General features: G+C 35.7%; 1 protein-coding gene and 1 non-coding gene across 5 annotated transcripts; both read left to right on the forward strand.

Moving 5' to 3' along the window:
* Positions 1–2015: 2015 nt before the first annotated feature.
* Positions 2016–2089, forward strand: TRNAI-UAU (transfer RNA isoleucine (anticodon UAU)). The gene has a single exon. It is a non-coding gene; the product is annotated as a tRNA-Ile (tRNA).
* A 19862-nt stretch (positions 2090–21951) lies between these two features.
* LOC136226685 (protein RAE1-like) lies at positions 21952–24961 on the forward strand. 4 transcript variants are annotated; one of them, XM_066015307.1, is made up of 9 exons: positions 21952–22231; positions 22333–22394; positions 22498–22640; positions 22738–22782; positions 23376–23447; positions 23848–23928; positions 24013–24066; positions 24451–24631; positions 24720–24961. In XM_066015307.1, exons 3-7 carry the CDS (start codon positions 22542–22544, stop codon positions 24061–24063), a joined length of 348 nt encoding a protein of 115 aa, XP_065871379.1. In that variant the 5' UTR covers positions 21952–22231; positions 22333–22394; positions 22498–22541; the 3' UTR covers positions 24064–24066; positions 24451–24631; positions 24720–24961. The 4 variants fall into 4 exon arrangements, with proteins under 4 accessions (XP_065871379.1, XP_065871381.1, XP_065871380.1 ...); XM_066015309.1 differs by having other exon boundaries at positions 21955–22231; positions 22498–22595; XM_066015308.1 differs by having other exon boundaries at positions 21961–22231; positions 22498–22595; positions 24013–24631.
* Positions 24962–25408: the final 447 nt, after the last annotated feature.

The following is a 25408-nucleotide window of genomic DNA, read 5'->3' on the forward strand; positions in this document are numbered from 1 at the left end:
TGGGTCCAGCTAATCATGACTTGCGTCTCTTCTTCCTCTATGAGCCTTCTATGGAATGGGGAACGGCTCTAGGATTTTCATCAGAGTACAGGAATTCGGCAAGGAGATCCTCTTTCACCTTACTTATTTGTCCTATGTCTGGAATGCCTAAGCCACATGATTTATGATGCTATTGCAGCCTCAGTTTGGAAACTGATAAATCTATCTAGGAGTGGGCCTCTTCTCTCTCACTTCTTTTTGCTGGATGACATTGTTCTGATGGCTGAGGCTCATGTGAATCATGCCCACACTATCCATAAGGTTCTTGATACTTTTTGTGATTGCTCAGGTCAGAAGGTGAGTTTCATAAAATCAAAAGTTTTCTTCTCTCCAAATGTGCATCAGCGTGACATGGATAGTATTTGTCATACTCTTGGCATCCTTGAAACCTAGGATCTTGGGGTTTACTTAGGCATGCCTCTTCTTTATGAACGAGTGTCTAAGAACACTTATCAGTATGTTGTTGATCAGGTGCAGGATCGACTCTTGGGGTGGAAGTCGCAGAATCTTTCCCAGGCTGCCTGTATTACTTTGGTCAAGTCTGTCACCGCCGTTATTCCTAGCTATCATAAGTTTGTAGTGAAATCTATTTTTATCCGTGGCTAAATGAAAATATGCCATAAATTTTGAATTTTCGTGGCATAATTCGTGATGCAAGTGATGATTTGTTGTAGTACTGCAATTTCTTCTATCAATATTTCAATGAGTAATTCTCAAATCCTCAAATCTTCAAATTTTTCCCTCTGGTGTCTTATAAGTGCCTACATAAGTTGTATATATATATATATATATTTCAACCCATAGTTGGCGTTTTTTTAACTGGACATGTACAAATTTTATATCTCATCTATTTCCTAAGTTACCCAGCTTAAATGCTTTATATATATAGAACAGAAATGTTTATGAATGCTTTGTTGATGCAAGTCATGATATAAGAATATATAATTTGTTATATCTTGGACTTAATGTATTTTTCTAATGCTGCATAGGGATATTAATTTTAATAGTAAAAATATGTCTTCTGGTCATAGAGATTCGAATGAGATAATTTTGTTAAATTTAGCTTGCACATGTTTTATTTGTGTGCCTGTTTAAGAAACCTTACCCAAAGCAACCTTCCTTTAAAACCTCAAACTTATCTCGAAATTTTTTCATGTGGTAACATAATTCCAGAGTTGTGCATTTTATCATGTGCTTTTTACTAATTTTTTTTCTTATATTTTCCTTTCTTATTTTAGTAGTTTATTTGTTAATATTTTACACTAGGTTTAACAAACAAACTTTAAAAAGAAATATATATTTTTATTAGCCCTTTAATTTAACAAATTATGTTGACTGCTCTTAGTTCCTAGTGGACGATACTCAGTTCTTACCATTTTAATTACTACTTAGGCCTAGTTAACTTACTGTTATTGGTATAATACCTTTTGAGACCATCAACCAACAACTAATATTAATTTTTTACATGCATCCACTAGTGAATCGATAACATTGGTTTTTGAAATAATAAAATCTTATTGGAGCCCAACATGTAAATTTTTTAAGGTGGTACAAGCTCATGACTGTGATTAGAAATAAACTGTCTTTGCCCATTTTTTTTATCATCAATAGAAAAAGAATCATTGCTTCAATTCAGTTTTTGTTTCAAGTATCTAGAATTGCTTAGTTGATAAATTTGTATCATTATGCATATAATCTTCATTTTAACACCAAAATTTTCCTTGTTGAATGGTGTCATTAATTTCATGCCTATTTTGGATTTTTGTACACCAAATCCTAATTGAAGTGCATAATTTTTTATATAAATAATGTTTCATTCTCTTCAAATACTAAAAATCTCATGACATTATTAACTTGATTTTCTCTATTGAATTCTCAATTGGTTATTCCATATCTTCAATTATTATAAATAAAGAAAAATATAGACTTTCAAGATAAATAAAAGTAAACAATCAATTAAATAAATTATTAAATTGGGTCTCGTAGCCCAGTTGGTTAGAGCGTTGGTCTTATGAGCCGAAGGTCGCGGGTTCGAGTCCTGCCGGGACCATTGATTTATTTTTCTTTCATATTTTTTTATCCAAATTTATCAAAAAGTAGCTTAGCGGTAAAACATCTTCACCTACGATGAATAAACTTCCTTTATAAAGAATACAAAAATTAAATGCATAATAAATAGATTTTAGTTTATGCCAATCTTATAGTCGCGGGTTCGAGCCCCGCCCGGACTATTGATTTATTTTTCTTTCATATTTTTTTTATCCAAATTTATCAAAAAGTAGCTGAGCGGTAAAAACATCTTCACCTACAAAGAATAAACTTCTTTTATAAAGAATACAAAAAGTAAATGCATATTCGATGAAAAAAATATATTAAAACAAAATAAATAGATTTCAATTTATGTCAACCTTATAGTTAAATTGAGATGACAATTTTTTTAAATGTTTTGCAGTGATTTGAATAAAGGAGGAAAAAAATTATTAGTTTCTTTTAGCAGACATCATTTTTTATGTCTACGGTAAATAAATAATATCAATTTTTAATTATATGATGGAATTGGATTGAGTTGTTAATTTTTTTATTAGTTGTTAACTTTGAATTTGCCAAGAGTACCACCTCATCCATACTCCGTGAGAAGTGTAAATTTTATCGTCACATTGACTTTTAATTATTAATATTTTGCAAGCTATGCAAGGGAGACTACCCATTTCATAATTATATCGTTTAATTCCACAATGAGTTAATTTATATTTTGCGTATTATTTTTCTTCCCAATAAAGATTCCAAAATACCTAAATCATTATAAAATATTTATTTTATTTTTACACTCTTTCCTTCCTTGAAAATTTAAGTTAATTTCTCCAAAATGCATCTAAATAAATCGATTCACACTTATTCATAACACTTTCTCTTTTTAACTAACCAATTTGGCATAAGTTTAAGTTAATACTGTCTGAGAGTACTTATAAATGATAATTAAAAAATTCGTTAAAATAAAATAATAAAATTAAACATAAACTCCCATCACCACCACATAGGATACATACTTCTTATTGATTTCTTTTTGTTCATCTCTCTCTCTCAGTCTAATATTTCAATGATTTTTCTTCTTCTATCTTGTTTCTTTTCCTTTCTTCATCTTCTCTGAATCTCTTCCAAGTTAGACCGATGAGCTTAATGGTACCTCCCGTCACTATACGCAACGAACCTCATAACTATAAGAAAACAAAAATTGTTGATTGGAGGTAACATATTCAATGACTTTAAATGTTAGTGTTTTTTTAGTTGTTTTTAGAAATCAATGTTTTTTCTATAATCTATCTCAAACTTCTAGTTCCCAGGTTGTACAATATTACCGCTTTGATTATATATAATTATTGACAATCAAACTCCATCTTTCTATCATACGACACTACAACAAATCAACACTTGCGTCACAATTCAAATTATGGCACAAGTATAATATTCATATGGTTATACTATTGAGCCACATAAATTCAAGGTAGATACTCTCGTGGCACAAGTGAGCGTGGCTAAGTAGTTGCCATAGAAAAATAATGGGCGTGTCATAAATTTGTTCTTATGCTACAAGAAAATTTGTGGCTAATATATCCCTTTACTACAGTTAAAATCATGGCAAGAGTAAAATACTCGTGGCAAAACATAACGACCCATTGCAGATTTTTAGAAATATAAGGGTGGTTTCTGTTGTTTTGTTTTTAAATTTTATATATTTATTTTATATACAATTATTCTTAGCCTAACAAACAAATGATTTAATTGTAGTAACCAGAATGCATACCAGAAAAAATGATTTTTCTTTATTATATACAAAAATCATTCTGTTAGCGATATTTTGCGAATATGCTAATTTCAACCTTGTCACGTGTGGTTAGGGTGCGGGCGTACCAGAGAAGATTATTTCTCAATTAAAAATGGTTAAGTTTATGGAATTTGCGCGCCAAAACTTGAAATCTAATCTAAGCGATTGACGAGGGACGCAAGGATTGGAAAAGTCCCTCTTGGGTCTCTCGCGCCGTTATAGAAACTTTGCGAGATAAATTATTTTTATTTAAGCTAATGTGGATAAATTAAAGACGGAAAAATAAAGGAAATTAAAGTGCGAAATTGACACGAGATTTGGGAAAATTGGTATTTATTGATATGGATAAGTGTTTGAATACATATGTGCAAAGTAAGCATTAAAATGAAATGAATTACAATTGAGAAATCTCTATATTAAACATATAGGTAATCAATTGTATTAGAATAAACAAATCAATACAAAGAATTGAAATGCGATAAAATAAATTGAAATTCAACAACAAACTCGGAGCCACAATAGCTATCTCGGATTGACGTTGAATTTTGGCGTTGGTGCGAGGTTCTCGGAGAGCTGCAGCCGGTCGGGCCCGTATGGTATGTGCTCTTGGCAATGACTAAACGTATAGTAGGCAAATGGGGCAAATTCAACCTTCAACTTCGGTAAGCTCGTTTGGATGCTTAAGAACAAGGAATTGGACGAGTAAATAGGCTAAATTTAACTTCAGAACGTGAGGAACAAACTTCTATAAGGGATCGAAGGCTAAAACGGACTTTAAGTAGACGAAATTGGGAGTTGAAAATAACTGGACGAATCTGGGAAATTCTGGAAACAGAGTATCTAAAAGAATTTGAGCTGTAAAGATTGGCTTGTAAGTATAGTTTCTGAACATGGAATTGGGAAAATAAATATACTAGATTGAATTCAAGACGTCAGGAACAACTTTGTTGAAGGGATTGAAAGCAAAAAATGAATTTAAACGGACGAAATCGGGCTTTGAAAATACTTGGACGAATCTGGAAAATTAATTTGAAAAACAGAATTCTAGCTATGAATTGAGCAAATTAAAGGCTTGGGAATGCTAAATTGAATTGAAAAAACTTGGAAAGAGGCTATTGGAACTTGGATTAAAGCTAGAGCAAGCTAAAAGAAGGAATTAAAACTAAGAACTTGAAGAACGAAAAAGAAGAACTTGAAGAACTAAGAACAAAAGGAACTAGAGATTAAGCATTGGAGCTTTGAGAGGGGGTTTTCGTTGTGTTGAGTGTGTGTTATTATGAAGAATTGAGGGTCTATTTATAGTTTTTTGGAGTGGCGTTTTGGTAATTTTTGAGTGGTATTTTGGTAATTGTTTATCAACTAACCCTTAAAATTCTCTTTAACCTTGCCCACTAACTTGCCACATCACCCCACTTCCTCAACTTCCACAAACCACCACTAACTACCATGCCACATCACTCCACTACCTTGTGGTTGGAGAGATTCTCAAAGCTTGGGCCTAGGTGTGGGGGTGAGCTCGTAGTTGTGTCCGGGCGCGTTCAGAGAAGTCGGTGACCGAAAACGGGCTCTGGGTGAGAACTAGCCTTTAGCTTGCCGAGACAAAAAACACGTCCCGCGTAAGTCTGGTTACGCCCAGTGTATAGAAATGCACGCCTCGCGTACTTAAGGTGAGTTTACGAATGTATTTTTATTTTTATTTTATCCTTTATTATTTTCTAGGTAAAATATAAACTACATCCTAAAATCAAAACCCAAGCATTCTATATACATAAAATAAAATTTATTTTATTTTGGGCCAACAATTGCCCCCCTCTTTTGTGTATAAATTGACTAGGATTGAAAATTTGTACACAAAAGAATGTATTTAGAATTTTTTTTTTTTTTGCTTTTTTTTTTATTATTTATATAAGAGCCTCGTTTTGAGCTCATGGATTTTTTTTTTGTGAAAATGTGAGAAATACAGCAGGAAAATTACAAAGCAATATGTACGATGAAATTAATGGAGATAATTGTGCAAAAATAAATAAATACTAACAAACTTGACCCCGTGACCGATGAGTGGTGTGAGATCAAAACAGTTGTTCAGAACAGTTGTTTGATGGGATTAAATTTGATTCAGATCAAATAAATACCAAAAGCTTGGTTCTGAGATAATTGATACTTTAGAATCACAGATTGCATCTGAAAATGATATGGAAATGGATTGAAGGATTCCAGATTAATGAAAAAATAACTTGAAGCTATGATGATGATGGAAATTAATTTGGACACGATTGCCTTGAATTGAGGAGTGTATAATGTTTATCTAAGCTAAATGGACTTCTAAAATAATCAGATTGAAATTTGTTGAATTTGACGTAGAAATTGGACGTGTCAGAATCATTTTAAAATTCGAATACACGAGTTATCCGATGTAAGAAAAATCAAATGGCAATGGGGTGATTTCGAGTGAGAAAATTAAGGTTATAGGAAATCGTTTTAAACAAAATGAAAGTTGAGAGTTATAATTGGGATATCAACGAAGAAATTGAGATTGGTTTTGAAGGAAAAGGTGGTTTATGGCGGATGAAATCAATTTTGGGAAAAAATGGCTAACCAGAACAGTTGTTTGATGGAAATTATGATTTTGAGATCAATAATTACCAAAAGTTTGGTCCTGGGTATTTTAATTAACCGGAATCAACTAATAGATAACAAATACGATTTAGAAATGGTAATGATTGAGTGTTCTGGTTTGTGAGTTAGAGTTTGAAACAAATGAAGAAGATGCGAAAACAAAAGTAGAAAATATGAACCAAATGGAAACATGAACATAAATAATTTATTTTGAAAACTGGAATATTTTTTTTTTATTATTATTTTTTTTGGTGCTGGCGAAAACGTCAACTTATTTTGGCCATGAATGGTCTTATGGGCTATGTTGTAAGTACAAAATCATGTTATAGCCTCATACAATAAAATGCTCAGTAACATCTCTACAAGAGGGATATGAGTTTCCATGTCTAGACTCTTATTTTCATGACTCTCTTTCCGCATAATAAAAAGTATTTGTAAACTAGAGTCTAAATGAATAAACACGGTTAAGAAGTAAAAACCTTGTGACTTGTCTGGATGGTAGGACAACTGAAGTAGACTGATGACAAGTAGAATCATGGATTGCAAACTTGATCTTCTACTCGAGTTAACAAACTTCATAGTGATCATAGGCTCTGGAAAAACATGAGTTGTTGGAAGAATCATTAGAGGTATTTCTGGGGTGGATTCTCGATTAATCTCTTGATCTTGACTGCCCCCCCAAACCATGATCATAGAAGTTTTCTTCATCATGACTGAGTTGCGACTTACAATCGTAGAAAATATCTTCTTTATTTTCATGTGTTTCTGAAGCCGCTTCTTCTTCGATATCACAACTTTCGATAAGATCTTCTGATTTTAAAGACTTCACAAGAATGAGAGATTCTTCTAGAATAAATTCTTGCACCTCTTCCATTTGGATGCCCCCCGGGTTGGATACCTCATCCTCTTGACTAGATTCTGAATCATAGCTCCAAGAAACGTCTTCCTCATCTTCTTGAATTTCTACAGGTCCTTCGTGGATTCCCTCCGAGTTAGAAGTGCTTGATGGGTCGTCACCCTCCCGACTGAAATCCGAATTGAGGTTATGAGATATATTTTCCTCCTCTTCCTGGGCTTGTACAACTATCTTTTTGTTCACGTCGGGACTCCCTGGAAATTCTATTGACTTTGGGGGATTTGCATCTATGGGCAATACTTCTAGAGTGGGTTCTTGCTGAATTGCTTCCTCTTTACTGCCCCCCGAATCAAGATCACTAGACACGACATCATCCTCTTCGCTGGATTCTAAAACGTAGCTCCTAAAAACATCTCGTTCTTCCTGTTGAATTTCTATAGTAGTTTCGTGGATGCCCCCCGAATCAAGATCATTGGAAGCGACGTCATCCTCTTGCATGGACTTAGAGTCATAGTCATAGGGATCGTCTCCATCCTCTTGACTTTCTATTGCCGTCTCACCGTTAGGAATCTTCGTTTTTGGAAGAGTCGGGCGAGTGGAAAATGCTTCTAACTTTGTATTATGATGAAGTATTCCATCTTGGATGGCCCCGATACAGCCTTCAATGCAGGCTCTGAAAGAAGCTGCTATATTAGCCGTCTGTTTCTCGAGTTGATCCAAAAATCGTTGATATTCATCGTCCTTTGATTGGTTCTCCTCTATAAGTAATGATTTGATTTCTCCATCATCCTCAACAACTTGGACTTCTTCCACCTCTGCCACACGACTAGAATCCTTGAAAGAATTTTGGTCATAACTCATATTAGAGCACACAACATTTTCATATGTCTTATGCTCGATTGGAGCCATGACCGTACTTCTTTCAAAGCAAGATTGCCGACATGGACGATGAAAATGGAGGTTTTCATCCCTATAATTGCAAATATAGTTATTTCGGCAATGAGGATTACTCATCCGTAGATGCTCCCATACTTCAATATAATCAGGACCATGTGGATTTTTATGGGACTCCTGGACTTGCTCCACATAGCAACCATATTGATCATCATAGAATGACGCGGTTTGAATGTAAGCACAACACTTGTAGTCGATATTATGTTCATCGCTATGAATAAACTGAACATAGCCATCGTCGTAGCATCTAAAGACGGTGTACCAATGGACCCACAATCCGGTTGCATTTATTGTAAAATGTCGATCTCGATTGAAACTACCAAAATACATCGGTATCGTAGCATCCCTTGCATTTTCGTATGCTGTCCTCGTCATGGTTCGATTGCTTTGCACCTATTGATATTCAGAGGCATTCTCCGTGGATAATAGAAAAAATGATTAAATCAAATTTATTATGAAAATAAAGCGAATAAAATTGCATAAAGTAAGAGCATGGAATAATAATAAACTAAATTGAAAAGCTGAGTGTGAGAGAAAAAAAAACGTGTGTGATGGGTTTTGCAATTTTTGGCTAAGCTAAAAACAAAACGTCCCACTGGGCGTGCCAAAAATTGTTAGCGATATTTTGCGAATATGCTAATTTCAACCTTGTCACGTGTGGTTAGGGTGCGGGCGTGCCAGAGAAGATTATTTCTCAATTAAAAATGGTTAAGTTTATAGAATTTGCGCGCCAAAACTTGAAATCTAATCCAAGCGATTGACGAGGGACGCAAGGATTGGAAAAGTCCCTCTTGGGTCTCTCGCGCCGTTATAGAAACTTTGCGAGATAAATTATTTTTATTTAAGCTAATGTGGATAAATTAAAGACGGAAAAATAAAGGAAATTAAAGTGCAAAATTGACACGAGATTTGGGAAAATTGGTATTTATTGATATGGATAAGTGTTTGAATACATATGTGCAAAGTAAGCATTAAAATGAAATGAATTACAATTGAGAAATCTCTATATTAAACATATAGGTAATCAATTGTATTAGAATAAACAAATCAATACAAAGAATTGAAATGCGATAAAATAAATTGAAATTCAACAACAAACTCGGAGACACAATAGCTATCTTGGATTGATGTTGAATTTTGGCGTTGGTGCGAGGTTCTCGGAGAGCTGCAGCCGGTCGGGCCCGTACGGTATGTGCTCTTGGCAATGACTAAACGTATAGTAGGTAAATGGGGCAGATTCAACCTTCAACTTCGGTAGGCTCGTTTGGATGCTTAAGAACACGGAATTGGACGAGTAAATAGGCTAAATTTAACTTCAGAACGTGAGGAACAAACTTCTATAAGGGATCGAAGGCTAAAACGGACTTTAAGTAGACGAAATTGGGAGTTGAAAATAACTGGACGAATCTGGGAAATTCTGGAAACATAGTATCTAAAAGAATTTGAGCTGTAAAGATTGGCTTGTAAGTATAGTTTCTGAACATGGAATTGGGAAAATAAATATATTAGATTGAAATTCAAGACGTCAGGAACAACTTTGTTGAAGGGATTGAAAGAAAAAAATGAATTTAAACGGACGAAATCGGGCTTTGAAAATACTTGGACGAATCTGGAAAATTAATTTGAAAAACAGAATTCTAGCTATGAATTGAGCAAATTAAAGGCTTGGGAATGCTAAATTGAATTGAAAAAACTTGGAAAGAGGCTATTGGAACTTGGATTAAAGCTAGAGCAAGCTAAAAGAAGGAATTAAAACTAAGAACTTGAAGAACGAAAAAGAAGAACTTGAAGAACTTGAAGAACTAAGAACAAAAGGAACTAGAGATTAAGCATTGGAGCTTTGAGATGGGGTTTTTGTTGTGTTGAGTGTGTGTTATTATGAAGAATGGAGGGTCTATTTATAGTTTTTTGGAGTGGCGTTTTGGTAATTGTTGAGTGGTATTTTGGTAATTGTTTATCAACTAACCCTTAAAATTCTCTCTAACCTTGCCCACTACCTTGCCACATCACCCCACTTCCTCAACTTCCACAAACCACCACTAACTACCATGCCACATCACTCCACTACCTTGTGGTTGGAGAGATTCTCAAATCTTGGGCCTAGGTGTGGGGGTGAGCTCGTAGTTGTGTCCGGGCGCGTTTAGAGAAGTCGGTGACCGAAAACGGGCTCTGGGCGAGAACTAGCCTTTAGCTTGCCGAGACAAAGAACATGTCCCGCGTAAGTCTGGTTACGCCCAGTGTATAGAAATGCACGCCTCGCGTACTTAAGGTGAGTTTACGAATGTATTTTTATTTTATCCTTTATTATTTTCTAGATAAAATATAAACTACATCCTAAAATCAAAACCCAAGCATTCTATATACATAAAATAAAATTTATTTTATTTTGGGCCAACACATTCAAAACACATATTTGGGTAAAATGACAAACAAAATTATGTATAAAATTATAAACCAAGTATAATTCCTCAGCAATTGTGGTCATCTGAATGAAATTATGAATAAAGTTGTAAATAAAGCATGATTCCTCAGCAATTATGGTCATATTGTCTCTTTAATAAATGGTGCAGCCTCCAAATGTTCAGTTGATTTTTACAGGGAGGATGCACTATCCTCAGTTTTTATGAAGAATATCAAGATTATACCATATAGATTAATCCATTTTTATTTTTATTTTTTTTAAATAAATATGTTAAAGGTATTTTTGACCCTTAATTAACCTAGATTATAAAGTACCGACTGAGCAAAAATTATAATTTTTTTTAAGAAAGCAACTTATATTACCCAGAAATATGAGTTTCAATACAAGAAGCCAAGAAAGCTGGAAAATCAGCAACAATAATTTGAGGACAAAGTAAAGTGAGTCCCCATTTTGCCAATTCATGAGCAGCAGCATTAAAGGAACGACCCTCGAATACGAATCGCACATCAGAAAAGGAACTAGCTACTGTCAGAATCTGTTGAATCACCACATCATTGTAACTAACATCTCTAGCAACCCGAATTGCCTCAATAGCCAATTTACAATCAGATGCAACCACCAAATTTGCAAATCCACATTCCTTCGCAAAAATTAAACCATTCAAAATGGCTAAAATCTCCGCATGAATCACAGACCAACACGCCCCTAACGGACACGCCCCGCTCATCAAAACATTACCAACAGTATCACGCACCAGAAAACCAGCCGCCCCAGAACCACGATGAGAAGAGAAAGATGCATCACAATTTAATTTGACAAAACCAAGAGGAGGAGGATCCCATTTACCCAAACCATGACTAACAGTAATTAAAGAAGGGGGATGAAGACATATCGATTCAGATGCCCGTTTCGCCCCATTAACAAAAGCCCGGTCATCAAGAGATTTTTCTCCATGCGTGATCAGATTATGGTCGTACCAAATCATCCAAATGAAACAACAAAAGAGAGAAAATTCAGAATTCGGCAATATCAAAGAAACCTTCTCCATCCATTCCAAACATGACATCCCTTCAACCGAATACACCTTCACAGAGAATCCACCACAATTCCATCGATCTCTCGTTCGTCGACAAAATTTCATCAAATGTATCAGAGAACTACCATCATGTCCGCAAAATGGGCAATAAGGAGCAACCTGGATTTTTTTCCGAATGAGATTAGTAGCACACGGTAAAAAATTATGACAGCATGCCCACAATAGGTGAAGAATCTTCAAAGGTAAATTGAGTTTCCATAAATGTTTCCACAGCCGTCCAGGCCCAGATGACGAACCCGGAAAACCATTAAAAATTCTATTTACCTCAATCGCCATTTTGTAGCCAGATTTTACCTCATAACAGCCATTATAGGAGCCAGGCCAATAGAATCGATCGGTAGCAAATGGTCGTAAAGGAAGACCCAAAATAGAATCAGCCACATCCTCAAAGAAGCAATTGACGGCCTTGCATTTGGAAAGAAAAATCTCAGCATCATGTCATGTCACTGTGATATGCATATAGAAGCTAAGTCATGCCAAACTTCCAATTCCAAATTTCTAGGTTGGCTTCCATAGTCCTGGTAAAACTATACAAAAATATTAAAACTTAAAGGATATAAGATATTACCCTTGCTTGGAATTTTCTTCAAAAGTGCAGCAGAAAAAAAAGCAAGTGTCTTTAGGAAACGATCCAACACTAACACATTTATTTATTACAAAGATAAGAGTAAAGAATAACCTAAGTGGGTTTTCAATTTCTGATTCTCTACTGTCGTTATTCCTTAAATCAGTATATCTTGTTTCCTATTCGGAGTAGTATTGGGTTTCAGATTCCTAGTTGGATTGGGATCATGGGTTCCTAGTTGGATTGAGATCATGGGTTCCTAGTGGGATTAGGTTAGATTGAGTATTATAAATACCCCACTATGTAAACCTAATCATGTAATCTGATTTTCGACTCCTAATAATACTATTCTCTTTCTGCCCGTGGACTAGCCAACATAACGTTGGTGAACCACGTAAATCTATATTTTTCGATTGTTTGTTTATTTATCTTTCATTAATTCCGCACAACAAACTGGTATCAGAGCTTTCGGTTTCCGATCGGTGTTTTGTTTTCTGGAGAGAAAGATGTCTATGATGAACGTGAAAATCGAAAAGTTTAGTGGGAGAAATAGTTTCAGTCTATGGCAGATCAAGATGCGGGCTATGTTGAAGAAGGCAACGGGAGAAGTCGCTGCTGAGATGGCGATTCTGGAAGAAAAGGCACACTCGAAAATTATGTTATGCCTCGCATATGACGTCATCACTGAGGTCTCAGGCAAAGAGACTGTTGTCGGCCTGTGGATGAAGTTAGAGAGCTTATACATGACGAAATCTCTAACGAACAAACTTCTTCTGAAACAACGTCTGTTTGGGATGCGAATGCAGGAAGGTACGCAACTCAGGGATCATTTAGATCAATTGAACACATTATTACTAGAATTACGTAATATTAATGTGAAAATTGAAGATGAAGATGCTGCTTTGATTCTGTTGGTGTCTTTACCGCTTTTATATGAGAATTTTGTTCAATCATTTATTGTTGGTAAAGACTCTGTGACTCTGGAAGAAGTTAGGTCATCTCTTTATAGCAGGGAGTTGCGCCATAAGGCGAGCAATACATGTACAGATAATCAGGCCTCTAGACTGTTTGCCAGCAGCAGTAAGGGAAAGGGAAACGGTGGAAAGAAGAAGTCTAAGAAGCCTTTCTCAAAAGGTCCCAAGCCAAACGACACCTGTAATTATTGTAAGGAGAAAGGACATTGGAAAACTGATTGTCCAAAGAAGAAGAAGAAATCAGAAAATCAACCAGGTTCTGCTGTTGTAGCAGATGGTGACACCAGCTCTGAAAACGATATTGCTCTAGTGGCTGATGGACACACTCATCACTTTAATGTGTGGGTTCTTGATTCAAGAGCATTTTATCATATTTGTCCAAGGACAGATTGGTTTTCAACTTATAAGCAGGTAGATGGAGGTAGCATTTCAATGGCTAATAGTCATGTCTGCAAAGCAGTTGGAATAGGCTCGATCAAGTTGAGGACATATGATGGTAAGTTCTGCACGTTGAACGAAGTCAGGCATGTTCCATTGATGACGAAGAATCTGATATCTCTGAGTCTGTTAGACAGCAGGGGTCTCAGCTGATCGGGAAAAGATGGAGTTCTACATGTCTGTAAAGGTTCTGATGTGATTCTGAAAGGTGTGAAGCATGGTACTTTGTATTTCCTACAAGGTTCCACTGTTACAGGTTCAGCTAATGCTGCATCATCAGAGATTGACCAGGAGGATATGACAAAGATATGGCATATGAGACTTGGTCATATGGGCGAAAGAGGGATGCATATTCTATCAAAGAATGATCTTCTTGATGATCATAAGGTCAAGAGTCTGGAGTTTTATGAACACTGTGTCTTTGGGAAACTACATCGCAGCAAGTTTCCCAAAGCTATTCACATAACAAAAGGCACACTTGATTACATCCACTCTGATTGTTGGGGTCCATCTCGAGTTGAGTCTTTAGGAGGTCACATATATTTTATGTCTATGATTGATGATTATTCAAGGATGACTTGGGTCATCATGATGAAGCATAAAAGTGAAGCTTTCAAGAATTTCAAGCAGTGGAAAGCATTGGTGGAAAACCAAACAGGAAAGAAGATAAAGAGGTTGCGAACTGATAATGGTTTGGAATTCTGCTTGTTTGAGTTTGATCAGTTCTATAAGGATGAAGGGATTGCTCGGCATCACACAGTCAGGAATACACCACAACAGAATGGTGGAGCTAAATAAGAGTTAGAAGCAGAAATAGAGCTACCCGAATCTACACCATCAGTTTCTCAACCATCTGAAGCTACACATCGTAGCTTAGCTTAAGATCGACCAAGGAGGGTTGGAGTTAGGCCACCTAAGAGGTATGAGGACATGGTGGGCTATGCACTACAGGTTGCTGAAAAGGTGGACACTTGTGAACCATCAACTTACCAAGAAGCTGTTTCAAGCACCGATTCTGAGAAATGGCTTGCTGCTATGGGAGATGAGATGGAGTCCCTTCATAAGAATCAAACATGGGATTTAGTCATACCACCTCCAGGGAGAAGGATTATTACTTGCAAGTGGGTTCTCAAGATGAAGGAAGGGATATCACCTGTAGAGGGAGTCAAGTATAAGGCTAGAGTTGTTGCTAGAGGTTTCAATCAAAGAGAGGGAGATATTCTCACCAGTAGTCAGACACACCTATATTAGAGTGTTGCTAGCCATAGTTACACATCAGGATTTGGAGCTTGAGCAACTTGATGTAAAGATAGCTTTTCTGCATGGAGATTTGGAGGAAGAGATCTACATGACCCAACCAGATGGTTTCCAGATTCCTAGGAAGGAGAATTATGTTTGCAAGTTGAAGAATGATAATACCCGATGTTTTGTTGACTTGTGCTCCCTCCGCAAGGTGTTGATATTGGTGTCCATCTCGGCAATTCTTGAACTCATTGCTTGGTTACTTTCAACGATATCATCCAACCTCAAGTTCAATTGACGATTGTGTGCATTTATTTGGTTCAAAATTCGTTGCAAATTAACGGGTTCATCAACATTGTGCTCTTCACCTACATGTGCTTGGGCTTGTGGTTCATCATGTGCCTCTTCCTCACCCGCTTCTTCTTCACCACCCTTTTCGGTACCTACACCATGTGAACTAGAAGCTCCTCCACCCGTATAACCACTAAGATGCGCAATACGCTCCTCATATGAAACAAAAACGGGGGGACCTTCTAAGCAATAAATTAGCTCGAAGAAGAGCCGAGATATCCAAAAGAGGTAAATTGCCATGGTAAGAGAGGTTTTGAAAATCCATTAATTCTCCACGTGCACCCATCACAATCCCGATAATAAAATTACCTAATGGTACTTGCTTAGTATGGGATGTGGAGGCACGGGCTAAATTATCAAAGAGCATTCCTATGCTATCAATTTGGAGACCTTTCAACAAACAATCAAGCACAAATAAATCCCGAACTTGGACTTTGGAACTCTCAACCCTTCCAAACAAGGAGAAACTCAAGAATTTGTGAAAATAAAACACACAATTGTCACGAATCAACTTGCTAGATGTGTTTTTAGGGTAAAAAGTGTCTTGGCCCGACAATGCATGCCAAATGGTGTGTGAATCAATTTCCTTAGGCCTTTCAACAAAACCACTAGTTGGAAAACCAAACATATTGCCCATAGCTTCATAATCAATTTGATAAGTAATACCATTATTCCTAAAAGTGATAAACCTCTTCCTCTTATCAAATTTCAAAGTAACTAAAAACTCAATAATGAATTCATCATTATGAGGAAATTTCATGCTTGCAAAGGCATGCCAACCAAGAGTAGTAAGAAATTCATTAATTCGGTCCGAGAAGGATAACTCGCTTATCGTATCAAAATGGAGAAAAGGCATGTCAATGAATTCCATTTTGGTCCCGGAAAAGTGAGTATAGCGTTTTCCTTCCGCTTCGGACTCTATGTCAAAATAAGCTCCATATCGCACACGAAGACGGTTAGCTTCGGTGACCTTGGGTTTGTGTCCGGATAATTGGGTAAAATTAGAGGTGATGTGATGTTTGTGTAAGAAGTAGGTATATATAGGATTGAATATAGGTGTTTAGAGTTAGTATAGGAATAGGAATAGGCAAAATTTAGTGCAAAAATCGGAACTCACACCCCCTACAGGTCGCGACACGGCAATTTCTGGAGAGTTAATCTCCAGAAATTCGTCGATTTTCGCTGCTCGCGTAGAGATTTCGCAATCTCTGCCAAGATTCGTGCCCTGGTGGCTGAAAAACACGAATAAAAATTCCGTTTTGACGAAATTTCTGTGCAAATATGTCCTATGTATGAATAGTTTAATACCTGAAACTTAAAAACACAAAATAAAACATTAAATGAAGGAGAAACCAAAGGTTTAACCTTATTAAAATATGATTAATGAACCACAAAATGGTTTAATTAGAGTTTAATGTAACATAAATGAACATTAAGTGGGTAAGTGAATTAAATGTAAAATGAATGTACATTAACTTGTTAAATGATTAATCATTTATTAGCACTTAATAGCATCTAATATCCATTGTACAGTTTCATTTCTGAACTTAATAAATTTAAGCAGACATGAATCATAACATAAAATGAAATCATTAAGATAAAGTAAAATTTATTGCATGAAATATTTATGTACAAAAATGAATAAGAACATATATACAATGAAAGTTAAAAAAAACCTATGTCCAAAATATATACAAATTGAAAACAAACAAAACAAAAACAATTTAAACTAAATTTTCATCCCATTGAATTGGGATTCGCATGGCCCGGTAACGATCAATCTTCGCTTGAACGAAGATTTGTCTTTCTTCCGAAGAAAGAAATCTTGGACTGACTCGAAAAATATTCTTCAGTCCATGGAACAGAAATTGCTCCAAGGATGATGCCACAAATTATATTCCCAAATCCAATCTTCTTATCTTTGGATCGTGATGCGGCAACCAAACCTTCCATCAATATCTTCGAAGAATTGATGGTGTTGCCTGGGAAAATATCGCATAATACATAAAAGTTTGTGTCATGGACGACACTGCTACCAGTACGTCCAAACAAACGGTGACATAGGAACTTGTGTAGATACAACATGGAATTGGAGTTGATGGACTTATTGTAGGCGAGACTTGGATTGAAACGCCAAAAGCCAGTTAACATCCTCCAAATGTCCCGGGATGTCATGTCTCTGCCAGGATGGTAATTTGTAGTATCCTTGGGTGGGAAACCAAACCAAGCATGTAATTCAGGGTATCCAAAAGTGAAAGTTTCGCCATCTTTGCGAAAACTTAGACGAACACGATGCTTATTCACAAAGCGAACTGTACAAATGAATTCCAAAATCTAGTCTCCAATAATTGGAAACCGCATATAGGCGAACTTAGACCAGCCTAAATTCCTTAAGAAGCGATCCATATCTTCGCTTATTCCGAGTTCATCATTTAAGAACTCATCCATGTACAGCATTTCGACAAAAATTGCATAGCAGAATCGATAATATCATCTTCCTTCATCATGGTTGTAAATGGGGAATGATGCACCGTAGCGTTCTGACAAATCAGTACGATTATTGCGTGCAGCAGCAGTCTTCTTGGAAGATTTTTGCTTGGTAGTCATGTTTTTGTAAAAGAAAAATGGTTCTGTAACTTTTGGTAAAAGTTGGATAATTTAGAAGAAATCAGAATTCTTGGTAGAGATGAAGATGTAAAAAAAATAATTCTGACCTTTGCTAAATATATATAAGGAATCAGGATGAATTAATGTGTCTGTTGGAAACGAAAAGGTGTAAATTCATACCTTTTGGGCATAAAATTGACATTTTTTTTCGAATTTTTTTTCAAAGCTTCAAGAATAATAAGAAACAAAGGTGACAGGTTGAAAAACGACCCGTGTCGCGACCGAGATTGGTGAATCTCGATCGCGACATGTTGTTTCCTACTTGGGAAACTCGCGTCGAAACCTGTTTCGCGAATCACGATTGAGATTTAATTGATATCGGTAAGTTCAGAAACTTTTCTAACTTTTCCTGAATAATTTAGACTTTGAAATCCCTACTGAGATTCCTGAAATCTCAACTGAGATTCCTGAATACTTCACTAACACATAGGAATTTCCTGAAAACTAATTAAAAACATGACTTTGATAAATTTTTATAAATTGTAAACTTGTTATACACAAATCTAAAAACTAAAAATTACATAAAAATAAAATTGTAAAATTAAATAAATTATATAAATTGAATTCAAATTAAAACAAGTAAAAATAAAAGTTAAACAATAAACAAAATAAAAGATAAAAAGTATGAAAATTAATGAATTAATCTTCATAGAACACGTCCACAAATTCAATTTCTTGGGTTGGAGCATTTTCATAATAGATTTTGCATCGATTATCGTTAACTTTGAATCGACCTCCATCGGTTCTTTCTAGTTCTAAGGATCCATAATCGAAAGTTTTAATGACTATAAATGGTCCTGACCATCTAGACCTAAGCTTACCTAGAAATAACCTGAGTCGAGAATTAAACAGTAATACTTTATCCCCTACATTAAAGCTTTTAACTTTAATTTTGGCATCATGCCATTTTTTCACTTTTTATTTATATATCCTTGCATTTTCGTAGGATAAATGGCGTAATTCATCCAACTCGTTTAAGTCGAACAAACGCTTCTTTCCTGCTTTTGGAAAATCATAATTAAGTGTTCTAATAGCCCAATATGCTTTATGTTCTAATTCTACTGGCAAATGACAAGCTTTTCCATACACGAGTCGGTACGGTGTCATTCCTATAGGTGTTTTAAATGCAGTACGGTATCCCCATAACGCATTGTTAAGTTTGCGTGCCCAGTCTCTTCTTGAAGACGAAACTGTTTTCTCTAGTATCCATTTGAGTTCTCTATTCGATATTTCCGCTTGACCATTCGATTGAGGATGGTATGGCGTAGATACGCGGTGGTGTATTCTGTACTTTTTCATAAGCGATTCAAAACTTCTGCTTATGAAATGGGTACCTACATCACTTATCATAAATCTAGGGACTCTAAATCTACAAAATATTTCATCAAGAAACTTAACAACAACTTTAGAATCATTTGTCGGGGTTGCAATTGTTTCAACCCACTTTGAAACATAATCTACGGCTACTAATATGTAAGTTTTACCAAAAGAAGGGGGAAAATGACCCATGAAATCGATTCCCCACATGTCGAAGATTTCAACTTCTAACATGCTTGTGAGAGGCATCTCATCTTTCCTTCCTAAATTCCCGGTTCTTTGACATTTGTCAGGCCGGTTAACAAACAAACGAACGTCTTTAAACAACGTAGGCCAAAAGAATCCGCATTCTAATATCCTAGCTACTGTTTTACTTACGCCGTTATGCCCTCCATAAGAGCTTGAATGGCATTCTGACATTATAGACTCATATTCATCTTCACTGACGCATCTCCTAATTATACCATCTCCACATGTTTTGAACAAGAAAGGATCTTCCCAAAAATACATTTTAATATCGGAAAAGAATTTCTTCTTTTGTTGGGAGTTTAATCATTCTGGGACAATATGAGCTGCGAGATAATTAGCTATATCCGCATACCATGGCGATATGACACTTTTTATTTGTTTAAGAAATTCATCGGGGAAATCATCTCGTATACCGGTTGTTTCACCGATAGGACCGTTTTCATCTTCAAGCCTTGATAGATGATCAGCGACAAGGTTTTTGACTCCCTTTTTTATCTTTAATTTCTATCTCAAATTCTTGTAATAACAAGACCCATCTAATAAGACGCGGTTTTGCATATTTCTTAGCGAATAGATACCTTAAAGCTGCGTGATCGGTATATATATAATAACTTTAGATCCTAATAGATACGACCTAAACTTATCACATGCAAAAACTACCGCTAGCATTTCTTTTTCGGTTGTGGGGTAATTTAACTGTGCACCGGACAATGTGTGACTTGCATAATATATGACATGAAGTTTCTTATCCTTCCTTTGACCTAATACACATCCTATGGCTAAGTCGCTTGCATCGCACATAATTTCGAAAGTTAAATCCCAATCGGGTTTAGCAATTATGGGTGCACTGACTAAGGCGGTTTTCAATGTTTTGAAAGCTTTTATACAATCTTCATTAAAATCAAAAGTTGAATCCTTCATAAGCAAATTAATAAGTGGATTGGAAATCACAGAAAAGTTTTTTATAAATCTTCTGTAGAAACCTGCATGTCCTAAAAATGACCTTACTCCCTTAATAGTAGTTGGTGGGGGTAATTTCTCTATGACTGAAGCTTTTGCTCTATCCACTTCTAATCATTTTTCAGATATTTTATGACCTAAAACAATTCCTTCGTCTACCATGAAATGACATTTTTCCCAGTTTAAAACTAAATTCGTTTCTTCACATCTAGACAACACTTTATCTAAGTTTTGTAAACATGCATCAAAGGAATCTCCATAAACTGAAAAATCATCCATAAAAACTTCCATGATATCTTCAATGAAATCGTTAAATATTGCAATCATACAACGTTGAAAAGTTGCTGGTGCATTACATAGACCAAAGGGCATTCTCCTATATGCAAAAGTTCCATAAGGACATGTGAAGGTTGTTTTATCTTGGTCATCCGGGTACATGTATATTTGAAAGAATCCGGAATAACCGTCGAGAAAACAATAAAATGCATGACCGACTATCCTTTCGATCATTTGATCAATGAAAGGTAGAGGAAAATGATCTTTCCTGGTTGCTTTATTTAGGTTCCTATAATCTATACAAACCCTCCAACCGGTGGTGGTTCACGTAGGTATTAATTCACCTTCATCATTCCTTACTATAGTTATGCCTCCCTTTTTAGGTACACAATGGATTGGACTAACCTATTCATTATCCGAGATAGGATAAATGATTCCATTGTCTAAAAGTTTAGTAATCTCATTTTTTACTACTTCTTTCATGTTCAGATTTAAGCGTCTTTGCCTATCTGCTTTAGGTGACTTATCTTCTTCTAAGTGAATTATGTGCATTACAATACTAGGATTAATTCCTTTTAAGTCTGAAATTTGCCATCCCATACTTCCTATCCTATTTCTAACAACTTCTTTCAATTTCTCTTCTTGATCTTCAGTTAACTTGTTAGAGATAATTATAGGAAGAGTATCACCTTCGCCTAGGAAAACGTACCTTAAATGGTTTGGTAATTCTTTAAGTTCTAACTTAGGGGGTACTACAATTGAAGGCGGAACTGGTCCATCACTAGTACAGAAATGGCCTATAGCTACGCCTTATTAGCTACGGCTATCTATAAGAACCGTAGCTAAAGGTTATTAGAGTCGGTTATTAGAAAAAACCGATTCTAATAAGGCCTTATTAGAGTCGGTTATTTTCAATAACTGACTCTAAATATTATTTTTAAGCACAACGCGCGTTTCTGAGGATCATTGGTGTCGGTTTTTATAAAAACCGATGCTAACGACCTAACTAATAGGGTCAGTCTAAATTGAACCGACGCCAATTAGGCTCATTAGCATCGGTTCAATGTAAACTGACAAAGATAATCTTTAGAGTCGGTTTATTTAAATTCCACACTTCTTTGCGTGAACCCCTCTCTCTCTCTCTCTGCTGTTTTTTTCTTCTTCTTCTTGCGCTAAAACTGTATCGTCTGTACTCGTTCATGTTCGTTGGAGTTCGAGTGCCTGTTGGTGTTCTAGATTGAAGTTAGATAGGTTCGAGTTCGTCTTGGCGATCTTTGGAGTTCGAGTTCATCTTTCACTATTTGGAGCTCGTGTTCGATTTCGGAGGCATGTTAGATTTCTATTCATGGGATTTTGATTTCTTATGCTTATCTCCCAGCACAACTGGTACACTTATTTTGATTTCACTATTTGGACTTCGTGTTCGATTTCACAACTGGTAAATATACTTAACATTTAGGGTTTCCTGTTTGAAAAAAAAAACGCAGAGCCTGAAGAATGAGATTGATAGAATCAAGAAAGAGAATGACAACATGGAGATTGAGCTCAGGTAAATCTTTCTTTCACTAATATGTTGTTCATCGGAGCCATAAAGAAAACGCGTTCTTTTCCCTCAAGTAAGGTCTCGGGTTCGAGTTTCGTATATTTTGCAGGCACTTGAAAGGGTTAGATATCGGTTCGATGCTGCTTGGAGCTCATGGACATAGAAAGAAGCCTTAAACAAGGCCTTGATGGTGTCTTTAACCAAAGGGTTAGCTTAATTAGCACCCTAATCTTAATTAATGTTCTACTATATGTATGTATAAATATTTAAACCAGTCCATTTTATTTTTATTCTTTAGCTCTTGATTAACAATCTTATGAACTTTATGTTCCAATTTTTTATTTTTCAGGTTGAAAATTTGGAGGAAGAAAATAATCGTCTCATCTTTGAACTGGTATAGTCTCTCATTCCTTCTTCATTATATTCTGTGTATACTATAATAGTGAATTCAAGGAACAATGAGTTGCCTGGAGGATTTAAGCATTGTTAATTAAATATAGTTTGGCACACACGGGAGTTAAAAGAAAGAAAAAGAAAAAATAATGGTGATTAATTTGTAATGATTTGTTGATAATTTGGAAATGCAACAACAAAAGGAGATGGCTGTGGAGAAAATGATGGAAAATCAAAATCCATATCATCAATATCAAGTGAATGTGAATATGAAAGAGTACAATTCACCACCTATGGCTGTGCCTTTTGCCTTTCGTATTGATCCTAATTTGCGAGAAAGGATGTGACCATTTACTTTCACCATTTGGGTTATCACTTCTAAGATTACGTATTCATTATGTTCTGATTCTGAACCACCATTGAAAATTATGGTCACCAACCAAATATATATATATATATGCCTACTTGTGGGCTTTTAATGTTTTTCATAAGATTATGTCACCAATTAAAAAATTGCCTTAATGCTGGTTCTTTGGTTAATTTCTTCTTAAGAGTTGAAGTCTAATGTGTAGCTGACTTTATGTAATTTTTTAGGCCATGTCACGGTGCCCTCACCCTATACCTTCGAGTGCTTTCCACAACGATGGCTCAGTATATGCATATTCGGTAATGTGTATAACTTTCCTATCTTTGTGATTATGATTATGTCACTCAAATTGACTTTCTGACAAGTGACATTCAAATGTGCTAGTTACAAAGTAGAGGGAATTATATTTAATCTCATATCATTAAGGACCATATGTCTAAACTAAGTTGTTGTGTGTGCTACATAAAGCTTAAAGTACCTAAATGCAATGGATATAGTGGGAATAATATTTAATCTCATATCATTAAGCAGTGTGTAGTGATATGTATGGTTTCTTCATAATGTGTCTTGGACCTTTAGGTGTTGAGTAAAAATGTGAAATCATCAGAAGAAACTTCAATCTTAGTATATCTGAACCATTTCCATCCCGAGTAGACATGGAACGGTTCTAAATTGTTGATATGATATGGTTTTGTTTAGGTGTGTTATGACTGGGGTAAGGATGCAGAGAATCACAACCCACAAACCGCAAAGACATACATCTATCTGCATTCGCCACAGGTAACTTGATTTATAAGTTGTTCAATCATCTCCTAATAAAGTTGTTCAATCCATCTATCTAAAATGTTTCTTCTATTAATGCAGGAATCTGAAGTTAAAGGCATACCTCGAGTTGGAGCAAGTGGCAGGCGGTAAAAGGTTGATATGAGGAGGAATATTTGTCAGTTATAAAGTCCCATTGTCAATATATGGTTGAGTTTTCTTGAATTGAATTAGCCGGTAGAGAAAGAATTGACTAATGTAGAAAATAGGTGCATATACTCATCCCATTATAATAACATGTAGGGTCAGGCAGTAGTTGTTGTTTTCTGGATAACATGTATTTACATTTTATCCTTTCTATTTATTAAGGCTGTAGTTGAATTAGGTTTGCTTCAGGAATTGTGATGGTTGTGATTATTATTGTTTGGTTACTGATGATGGGATTTTTTACTACCAAAAGTCCTGAAAACCTTCATTGAATTTAACTCTGTACTTGTGTAAGAAAAAGCTCAACTTGATTGATGCTTGTGTAAGTTGTAGATGATAGTAGAAGAGATGAATATCTTAAACAGAGTGTTTTTGAGATTCTCTTCAACAATAAACTCAACAACAGCAGCAGCAATAACAACAAAGGCAAAAGATGATGCAGTTACCTCACAGTCAACAGCAACTCCTTGCTCCACAACAATACAGACAATCTTCAATTCAAGGATTTGGACAGGTATGATTTTGCTGCATCTCGCCATTAATTTGGCTACATATTGGAACTTTTTCTCTTTGGAAGTTAATATCTTAATTTTTTTCTCAAGGAGTGGCTTCATGGTATTGTGTATTGAGCTCAGATTCTTCGAATTTTCTACTTCGTATTTCTGGCTTTCTGTGACCTTCATATCCTTTCAAGTTTGCTCTCGCTTTTTGTTTTGTTTTAATGCAATATTTCCTATGGTAGCTGCTGATTAGGTCTTTTATTTTAGTGCTGCTCGTTTTCCTTATCATCTTCCATCTTGTAATAATATTTATGCTTAATTATATTTCAATATTAGAGCTCCATTCAATCCAAAATATTTTATTTTATTTTTTTTAATTAAAAACATATCATTGGCCACGGTTGTTAGAACAACCGACTCTAATGATCCGAGCATTAGAGTCGGTTGTTTGTAACAACCGTGGCAAAAACACAAGGAATTAAGAGTCGGTTATTTGTAAAACCGACTCTACTGCCCCTTTGGCCACGGTCGAACAACCGTGGCTAAAGACGCCAATCATTTGCCACGCCTCCTTTGGCCACGGTTGTAGAACCGTGGCTAATGACGATAAACGACTGTGGCCATAGGCCATTTCTGTACTAGTGCATCTTCTCGAATCAAAGGCTCTGGGTCCTTATCTTCTAATTCTTCTCCCACTATGGGTTCTATTATTTCTTCTATTTGAACAATATCATTGACACATTCTTCGACCAAATCAAGTTTCATACAAGCGAATTCTTCCACAGGATATT

This window comes from Euphorbia lathyris, chromosome 4 (genome assembly GCF_963576675.1).
Source record: "Euphorbia lathyris chromosome 4, ddEupLath1.1, whole genome shotgun sequence".
Lineage (NCBI taxonomy): Eukaryota > Viridiplantae > Streptophyta > Magnoliopsida > Malpighiales > Euphorbiaceae > Euphorbia > Euphorbia lathyris.